The 10,459-nt window shown below is 41.2% G+C and overlaps 1 protein-coding gene and 1 non-coding gene across 2 annotated transcripts; one reads left to right on the top strand and one right to left on the bottom strand.

Annotated features, from left to right (window-relative positions):
- Positions 1–1,515: 1,515 nt before the first annotated feature.
- Positions 1,516–2,222, bottom strand: LOC131234666 (vacuolar iron transporter homolog 2-like). The gene is made up of 2 exons (XM_058231586.1): positions 1,811–2,222; positions 1,516–1,640 (listed from the first exon to the last, which is right to left on the bottom strand). The coding sequence occupies exons 1-2, from the start codon at positions 2,220–2,222 to the stop codon at positions 1,516–1,518; spliced, it is 537 nt and encodes a 178-aa protein (XP_058087569.1).
- Positions 2,223–10,060: 7,838 nt separating this feature from the next.
- LOC131235931 (small nucleolar RNA snoR99) lies at positions 10,061–10,165 on the top strand. Its single transcript, XR_009166442.1, has one exon. It is a non-coding gene; the product is annotated as a small nucleolar RNA snoR99 (small nucleolar RNA).
- The last annotated feature ends 294 nt before the right edge of the window (positions 10,166–10,459 follow it).

The following is a 10,459-nucleotide window of genomic DNA, read 5'->3' as shown; positions in this document are numbered from 1 at the left end:
GGGGAAACACCTTCGTCGGTGTTGCCATTACTGTGTGGGGCCCACTTTGAGGAATTTTTGTATATCTATTTTTCCAGAACATTTTAGGGCTTGGTCCCAAAAATTAAGCAGATCCAAATCTCAGGTGGACCACACCACGGGAAAGTAACAGTGGTGATTGAACACTCACCATTAAAAACTTCCCAGGGCCCACTGCAAGCAGATAATCCAACCTGTTAACTTGATGCAAAACATTAGGGCCCACTGGAAGCAGATAATCCAACCTGTTAACTTGATGCAAACCATTTTATGGTCATTCAACACTATTTCAAGTGATGTGATCCACAGGAGATGTAGATCTGCTTATTTTTTGGGATAACTTCAAAAAATGAGTTGGAAATAGGGATGGCCAGCATGGATATACAATCCATTCATCAGGTGGGCCCCACACAGTTAGGGTAACACCTAATCCGCTTCCCTACGGATGGACTCGGATTGCGTAGAGTAGCACCGGGTGCCGTCTGGTGCTGGAAAAGCTATGTGGGCCCACCATGATGTATTTGTTTTATCCACGCCGTCCATCCATTTTCCCAGCTCATTTTATGGCATGAGCCCAATGAGACAGGTATAAATATCAGGTGGACGACACTACATGAAACAGTGTTAATTGAACACCCACCATTAAAAGCTTCGTGGTGCTCACTGTAATATTTCTTTGCCATCTAACCTGTTGATTAGTTCAAACAGACCAGGATGAAAGGAAAACAAAAATATTATTTAGGATGAAAGGAAAACACAAATATTACTTGGATCAAAAACTTTTGTAGCACCTGAGAAGTTTTTAATAGTGGGCGTTCAATCAACCCTGTTTCCTGTGGTGTGCTCCTCTTTGGATTTGGATCTACCTTATTTTTGGGTTCATGGGCCAAAATGAGTGGTCAAAAATGGATGGACGGCATGGATAAAGCATATACATCATGGTGGGCCCACAGAGCTTTTCCAGCACGACATAGCAGGGCGTGGGTGCTGCGTGCGTCTTATGTGTCCGTGGCGAATGACCCGTGAACGAAGTCGACATGTGAATCGTGCCACACGTGCCATCTCATATGTACTTCCGATTCCCCACTCATCGGAAGTGGACTATCCTAGATATGGGATCGGGGCTTGTTTACGTTGATGACAACCATCAAATGGGCCAGGCCTTTTACATGCATGATACGTTGGCACGTGCGCCACGATCAATCCATATCTATAGAGCGAGTCGTTTTTACATCTATATGCAACAAAATGGATATTCTCTTCGTAAAATATAGACCGTATCTCGGCACAGTGGGGGCTATGCTGACTAGTCTGATGATAGGAACCGTCCATTTTCTGCAAATCAATTTGTTTTAACGTAACAAGTTTAATCTCATAGGATGATTTGGACAAGGAAATGAAAATTTTCAATTGTATTCATACAACCATAAAAATCAAAGGATAGAATTCCCACTGAAAAACAGTTTATTTATGCTGTTTAAAGATAAAAAGGACTATTCAAATAACAAGATCGATCATCTCGACATATTGTCTCTTGTAGCTTAAAACAGACATTCGATCCAACGTAGCCACAGAAGTAAAACAAACTCCTCTCTCTGTACGCATACTGATATTATATTTGTCTGAAAAAAAGAAAAATAAAGAACAGAATATTATATGGGGAAGACAATTATATAAACAAACAGTAGATCCACCCTCCAATATCATGCCATAGAAAGAAGAGAAGGACACCTTTGTTTACTACCCAAGAGAAAGAGATTGAAGCCAAAATTCATAAGCATTGCAAACCAACCTTCCGCCATTACCATCAAACAACATCTCCCTATTGGCTTTCTCCCCAACTTGGCTCTAAGACCTCCAAAGAGGATTAATGCCAAGGTCACTGATATCACCACCCCTACCACCTTGTGTGTCTTTATAAATGCTGCCGTCAGCAGTGGAACCATCCCACTAATGAAGAAGGCGTGAGCTGACACTGCCGCCGCCTGCATCGGGCTATTCATCTGGGCCACCTCTATATCCAAGTAGACAGCGATGAACTCTCTTATGCCAATGTTACATGCACCCGCAACTAGTCCAATGAACCCATAGAGGATCATGGCTGTTTCGTCCTTTTTTAAATCTCCAATTCCCATCATCAGCAAGGTTGTGGAAACCAGACCTTCCTTAGCTCCTAGTAGGGCAGATCGCAGAGGGAGTGGCATGGTCTCACGAGGTGGAAGGAGCTCCTCAGCCCTTCGTTGGCTCCTCACAGCGGTTTTTGTAACTCCTGTTTCATCCTTTTTCAAACCTCCTACCTCACAAACCTCCTACCCCACGAACCTCCTTTTAAAGCCTCCTTACTCCAATTAATACTCACAAACCTCCTACCCACCAACCTCCCTTTCCAGCCTCCTGGTTCCAATACTCACGAATCTCAGCTCCTTATATTCCAATACGAATCTCAGCTCCTTATATTCCAATACCTCCTTTCAACGTCCTTTTCAACCACCTTACTCTCATTAACCCGCTACTAGTCCAGTGAAACGATGGAGACCCAGGAACCTCCCTTTCCAGCTTCCTTGTTCCAATACTCACGAATCTCAGCTCCTTATATTCCAATACGAATCTCAGCTCCTTATATTCCAATACCTCCTTTCAACGTCCTTTTCATCCACCTTACTCTCATTAACCCGCTACTAGTCCAGTGAACCCATGGCGACCCACGAACCTCCCTTTCCAGCCTCCTTGTTCCAATACTCACGAATCTCAGCTCCTTATATTCCAATTCGAATCTCAGCTCCTTATATTCTCAACGTCCTTTTCAACCACCTTACTTTCATTGACCCACTACTAGTCCAGGGAACTCATAGAGGACTAGGGAAACGATACCAAGACCTCAGCTCACAACATCCGACCCATCCATTAGACTAACCCCAAATCTTATATACAAATTCATGGAATATATCACGTTTGAATGTTGTTGTTTATCAATGCCACATTATTTTCCTCGTTTGGCCACTGATCAATGATGATTTGGGCCATACCACATGAAACAGTGGGGATTGGACGCCTAGGGTGATATAAGTGTTTTTTTTTTTTTTTTTTTAAAATTAAAAAAAATAAATCAGGATGATATATATTTGTTCCTACGGTTTATTAAAGTTGTAATAACCCTATTAACGGTTTGGATGGCATACAACCATCATGATCAGATTCAACAAGGTTTCAACAGTGGACAATTTTGTTGCGGTTGTTTTGTTAGTGTCGTCCGCCTGTGTTCAATCTGTCTGATTTTTAGAATACTTTCCTATTCTGGTCTTTCAAATTAGATAGATGGAATAGATTTATCACATACATCTCTGTGGGACCCACACAACCCTGGCCCAGGTATATGACTGTGCAGAGGCTATCGGCCATCCACGCACGGAGATATTCCTGTGTCCCCTCTTGTCCAAAGCTGTGTAGGGTCCACATAGATGCCCATGGAAAATCCACTCCGTTCATCAAATTTTTTAAGAATACAATGGGACATGAGGGTAAAAATCATGCAGATTCAGAACTCATATGGGTCATACCCCACCAAACAGCGGGGATTGAACTCCCACCATTGGAAACTTTGTGGGAACCACAAAAGTTTTGTATCAGGATGATATTTGTGCCTACAATTTATCTGAGTGGTAATAACCGTATGAATGGTTTTGGATGGCATATAAACATCATGGCCAGCTCCAGTTCAACGGTGCAATATCCGCTCCCACTCTCATTTATTGTGAGCAACCTGAGTTTTGGATCTGTGGTTGCAGCATGTAGGGGCTGCGTACTCTCCTTTGGTTGCGCTTGTGAGACTAGCTTATGGACCCATTTGATGTATATATTTCATATCCATGCCATCCATCAAGTGGTCCAAACCATCATCCTGCGGAGGTCCAAAACTGAAACAAATCCAAAGCTTAAATGGCCACACTGCATGAGACAATGGGAATTGACGCCGTCATTTAAAAAAATCTTGGGCCCACCATGATTTCCAGCCATCCTTCTTTCCAATCATTTTAAGCAGTGAGCCAACATGCACATCAGATCCAAATTCTGAGTAGCCCACGTCACAACAAATAGTGGGATTGAGGCCCACACTTGCAAATTCATGGGCTATTGGGTCCTACTTTTGCAGGGGACCCTCAGAATTCTTCTGTTACACATTTTCACTGTCTATCTAGGACAGCTAGTGGGGCCCACTGTTTGTGGGACCCCTTAGTGGATAAATTTGGATGCCTTTGAGTCGGCCCACATGCCAGTATGTGTTGTATATGCTGCTGCACATTAGTTTTGGGCAGCCCATGTGACTCATTTTGATGCACTTGACTTGGGTCCACAACGCAAAGTCCTTAGCGTTGGGGCCAAATGGTAAGGCCTGTTTACCAAAAAATGGAACCGTTAGGGCCCAATAGGGGTTGAAATTGTGGGCTGATGTGCGGGCCACATGTGGAACACAAACTTGGTGCCTCACAATGTGCTGTCCATCTAATTATTGTATGTAGTCAATACTTGGGGTCCTTCTCTTTGTATACATGGTGAGATATGTGGTGTGATATTATGTTTCTATTATGCACATTTGTCAATGTAAGTGTCATATATTATTCCTTTGACAGTCCAAGGGCTTATCATTTGTGTTTTTGGATGACCAAGGGTCCACACTTAGTGAAGCCCAATCCTTGATACATATGAATGCTTAACTCATGGTGTTGGATCACACCAGCCGCGTGGACCGCTTGGATGAAGGTTTTGTATGTCGTTGATGTTGATGATGACATTGTAACATGCTATAGTAGTTGGATGAATGGAAGCATGCTTTAGTAAGCAAATTCATGGGCCTTGGGTTCTTGATGGAGTAGGCCCACATATGGGCTTGGGCCTTAGGTGAGACCATTAGTGGCAAATGGGAAAGTGATATAGAATGCAAGCCCAATGGGTAAATAACCGGCTAAACTATTGGACTTATAGGCCATTTTTGTTGAAAGCCCAAGTAAGCCCATGAAATTGGAATTGGACACTAGAAGATTGAAAAAGGTGTCATGTTTGGATACATGGACGTTGGTTTGGATTTTATTCCTTAATGAGGAGAAGTAGGGTAAGACTAGACCCATGCGCTCCATCTTCATTCCTTCACATGTGAAAGGTAGTATGCTGGCATGATCGTGATTTGACTACATGAGCATATATCCATGGAGCATCATTGTTGGTGGACTGGTTATGTGGCGGCCAAGACAATACACGGATCACCACGAAGGATATGTGTTCGCGGAAGAAGATGTGGCACCCATGATGAATCAACTATTAACTACGGAGATGATTAAGTTTCCCCAACCAAAGTGCCCTGAAGTAGGGAAGACAAAAGAAAGAAACTATTGCCATTATCATCGCATGCTTGGTCACTGAACTGAAGATTGCTACACTATTAAGAATGTACTTCATAAAATGATTGATAGATGGGGAATTGTAGTAGAAAAGGATAATGAACGAGGTAGGAAGGCTGTGACAAACACCATATTTGTACATGATATACCTGATGTATTACTTTGCGCCTTCCTTCTAAAAATGTTTAATTTGCAGGTCGGGGATGGGAATACAGAGTCAACCAAAGAACTACTAGAAATTCAAGAGGATACAGAAAACAAAAATCGATGAAAGATTCTATAAAAGAAATTATTGTACAAGGTATGACTTGAAATTTCTTGGTGGGTTACCACGGCTATGCACGTAAGCTTGGCAGAGATATGGAATGAAGGCTATGTCTTGAGGGGGTGATTATGAACAAATAAAATTTACACATTTTAAAATACAATTGCCTACTTAAATTAATCTCCAATTAAAGTTAAGTAATGCAATTAATTCTAAGGCTTTCAAGCCAATAGAATGTCCAAATAACATATACTACAAATAATGCAACATGTTAAACAAATAGTCTATAAACATGATAGTGTATATGTGTGTGTGGGATGTAGTGCCTATCAACTTCTAACATTCATTTAATTATGTATATATATTATTCAACAAAAAATCACATAAGCATAATTAAACAAGTGCTCAAAAGACAATCCTAAACATAAGCATGTATAGTGGTTTAGTTTTCCTATTGTATTCTTAGCGGATGCACTCAACCCATGAGTGTCTTGAATTTCACTATCGAAAATTTTAAATTAAGTTTGCATCTAACGTTCACAATCTACAGAAGGACCGGCTCCCTCGGAGACTTACATGGCTTTCAATAGGCTTGCCACGAACCTCAGTCCTAGTTCAAGAACCTATGTTTATTACCGTCAGATGCTCCCACAGAGACTAACAGATAAATGCCCATGTTCGGTGGCTTACACAAGGACTTTGGTTTAGGTCTTATATAAGAATCATAGTTTTATACAAGAGACTAATCAAGCTTGACAATCAAACTCTTACACTCAATCCTACACAAGGAAGGAGTGTACATGAACTCTATAAATGACAACCTTAATTACTTGTCGAATTGAGCCCGACCCGTTGATGTTTCGATTTTGAGTTGCTTCTTTAAAGCTCCTATGCTTGAATTCTCCTTTCAAATGCTCCCCCCAATAATGATGCTAATGCATCGCCAATGCTTCAGCTCCAAGATCAAATGCATTGCATGTGATGCTCCTTTAAGGTGACCAAGGTGATAGGAGGTTGGATGAATCTCCTACAACTACTGAAAATGTTGTAATCCTAGAAAATTCACCTACATGGGTGTTTTAGAGGGTGGAGATCAAGTTCATCTTTTTCAATGAGGTTAGAATCCTCTTTCAAGTGATGAATCATAAGAAATATAATTTAGACCTCATGAACTTAGAGGCTTAGGATGAGAGATATGATCATGGAATCACCTAAGCTTCTATTGCACCAAAAGCCCATGATAATTCTCAATAACTGAATGCCATTTTATAATAAACCGATTTACAACAATTATAAAACGGCTAGTTAACGACTCTTTCAATGGAATTGAAAGTGTTGGGGGCCTTGCACAAAACCTTAGGATCTAGCCTCCCAGAATAAACCAAAATTATGGGATAATAAAGCAATGAAATAAATCAAAGCATAAATCACACAACACAAGAGATTTTTACGTGGAAAACCCTCAAATAGGTAAAAACCACGGGACCTCATCCAGATCAACAATCCGCTATGAAGTAGAACGTTACAGCATTCTTCACTCATGCAGGAGTGGATAAACAATAAGAGAATAGAAGAAAAATGGAGAGATCTCACCAATTACAAGGACGTAGAAGTGCTGAGATATCAAGTGCACAATAGATCACCTCTATAAGCATAACCTCCCTTCCACAAGTTTTCCCTCTCTCTCTTTCTCTTTCTCTCTCTCTCTCACCTTTGATAGCCTTAGACCCTTTAGCAAACCCTTACAAAGCTTTAGGAAACCCTCTTGTATTGCCTAGAAAAGCCCTAGGTACCCCTATTTATAATTTAGGAAACTCCCTTTCGCATCCCTTGCGAAAGGGCCTCGGATTTCTGCTGTTCGCATAAGATCCGGACTCAAATCTGCGTAAGCTCGACTGGTCATGGGAAGTCCTCGACCAGTCGAGCGGCACCCTCGACCGGTTGAGCACATCCCATGACTGGTCGAGCACCTCGAAAATCTAAAACCACAACTCGCTGAAAAATGAGTCGAACCAATCCACGACTGGTCGTGCACCAACCCTCGACCGGTCGAGTGGTCGTGCCTAGGGAAAAAACTCCATCAGAAAGACCCTTCGATTGGATCGAAGAGCCTTCGATGCGATCGAATAGTTCGTCGATCCTATTAAGAAAATTCAAAATTTTATCTAATGGTTGTTAAACTCATTCTTCGATATGATCGAGTGTAAACTGGGCACTATTGGGAACGGTTGTGAGCTCTTGTTGTAAGTAAACAACATCACTCCTTTTCTTTGAAAGTTTAGATTCTTCGAGCTCCATTTTACTCACATTCTCAGCAATACTCACCTGGATCTCGCTCAATCTCAATTCTTCATCTTGCCTATACGCTTCAAGAATAACAATTTTCTCATTAATTGAAGCTAGTATTTGCTCAGAAACTTTATCTTATTTTTAAAGAGAATCATGCTCCCTTTGGCATTCAGAGATAAGTGAAAATCTTTTAGAGATCTCATCATTAAGAAGGGATCATTCTTCTTGGTGATACAATGTCTCTGGTGATATTTCTATGTTATGAGTTGATTCTAATCGCTAAAGAGAGTCTATAGACACTGGAAATCGGCGCCCACGCTGATTTGTATGTTATGTTTTTTGGTGGTGGGGGTGATTAAGCTAATTTGTGGATGTTGGAGTCGCCACTAGCCAATTAATCATAGAATCTCATGGTCGGCTAGAACCCACAGAATACATAAGGTTGGAGAAATCCGGAGACTCTCCTACCTTAGATTGGCTCCTGGTCTGCGATCTGGGATTCCGGGTAAGGGACCTTGGTTACAAAGAGGGAAGGTATTAGGCACCCTCTCTGCCCGTACGAACGTACGGTCTCTACTTTGTGTGGTAAGACAATCTCAAGGGATGGATGATGTGGTCGAGATAGGACTAGGCACACACATGGATTTTTGATGCAGCAAGATCCGAAATTTCGGCAAGCTACAAAGCATACGTCCAACGACGTGTCTAGATGGCAGATGTGATGATGCTTATGCAAAGAGATAAGAAAAATGGACTAGATCACTAGAAATTTCTGATATAACGGGATCCGATGTATGGTAAGTCACAGAGCATACACTACCAAAAAATCAAGCAAAGGCCATGGACTTTGAAAGCTTTTAGCCACGGATTAAATCAGTAGCAATTTTACTACGGATTTAATCCGTAGCTAGAGCCTAATTGATCTGTTCCTAAAGCGTACCTCCTCACCTAAACCTTATGAAACATAGCTGGTGCTTAAGGGGCTCCATAGGGTCCATTGGAATATATGTGTTTGATCTAAGTTGTCCATTAATTTTGATATATAATTTCAATGGATGAGCTCAAAAATTATGTAGATTAAATGTGTAAGTGGACCACACCATAAGAAATAATAAAAATTAAATTTCTACTGTTAATATGTTGTGTGGTCTCCTGAATGATTCGATCTGACTCCTTTTTTGTATCAGCACTTAAAATAATAATTTAAAATTAATGGACGGAGTAGATATATAAAATGCATCACAGTGGGCCCCACGGTCCTAAAACCCAACGTCCCAAAGGGGCCGTCCGTCACGCGCCCCTCCATAATTGAAAGCACCCTCCCAAAAACCAAAACCCGTCCGTCCACCCATTTCTCCCGCGCGCAGCAGACGAAAACCATCTCTCATTCTCTCTCCATCTCTCTTTCTCGCACTCAGCCTCTCTCTTTCCCTTGCCCTCTTTCGATCTCCCACTCTCCCTAACCCTCTCTCCCTATCTCTTGGCCGCATTCCCCTCTCTCTATTTTCAAAACCCCCTTTCACCGCAAGAAGGAGAAGAAGAAGAAGAAGAAGAAGAAGAAGCACGGTTAGTTTCTCTCTCTCTCTCTCTCTCTCTCTCTCTCTCTGTTTCTGAAATTTGTTGCGTTTGGATGCTCAATCCTTCAATCCCTATGATTCCCTATGAATGGAAACTGATCATGTCACCTTGAATCCTTCAATCCCTATGCATTCTTTCAATCTTTCAATCCGCATTCCCCTCTCTCTGTTTCTGAAATCTAAAAATGCTTTGTGGGCTCCACCATAATATGTGTATGTAGGCCATTCATTTTTTCCAGCTCATTTTAGGGCCAAATCTCAGGTGGACCACACCATAGGAAACTGTGGTGATTGAACGCCCACCATTAAATACTTCCTAAGGTCATAAGAATCCCTCGTTTTGTGATTTTTGATTATTTTTTTTCTAAGGTGTGTTTTTGAATCTGTTGTCATATACACAATAACGTTTGTGTATGTGCTTGTTTATTTTTTTTACATTGTGGGTTATTCTATAGATGGGTAGTTGAGTATATGTAGTATTGAGACTAAAACATTTGCCCCATTGGCTAATATGTTGTGTGCCTCATGGGCTGAACATGTCCCTTACATAGGACTCCCATCCGATTCACTTTGTTAGCTAATTTCTATCTGGTATTTAGTTAATCATAGACGATGGGATGTTTCATTTTCTGTTTTGTTTGTTTAATTGATACTCTGGTAGTGCGTGCTTGATACACAAGCACATTGAATGAATTGTGGAGTTGTGAGTTGGTTCTGTTGAGCATTTCTAGCTCTTTTTCATCTACTATAGTTTTTCTAGTGTTTTTCATTTCTGACCATCCAATATTGTCCCTCCTATCCAATGATTAGGTACCCAAATAAGAATGATTGTTATTCATGATGGATCTAAATTGGCACATGGATCATCTACTACCCTCTGCCAGAGTATCAAAGTTTTCTCTTTGGGTTGTTTTACA

This window comes from Magnolia sinica, chromosome 19 (genome assembly GCF_029962835.1).
Source record: "Magnolia sinica isolate HGM2019 chromosome 19, MsV1, whole genome shotgun sequence".
Classification (NCBI taxonomy): Eukaryota; Viridiplantae; Streptophyta; class Magnoliopsida; order Magnoliales; family Magnoliaceae; genus Magnolia; species Magnolia sinica.
This window is presented reverse-complemented; position numbering and strand designations above follow the sequence as displayed.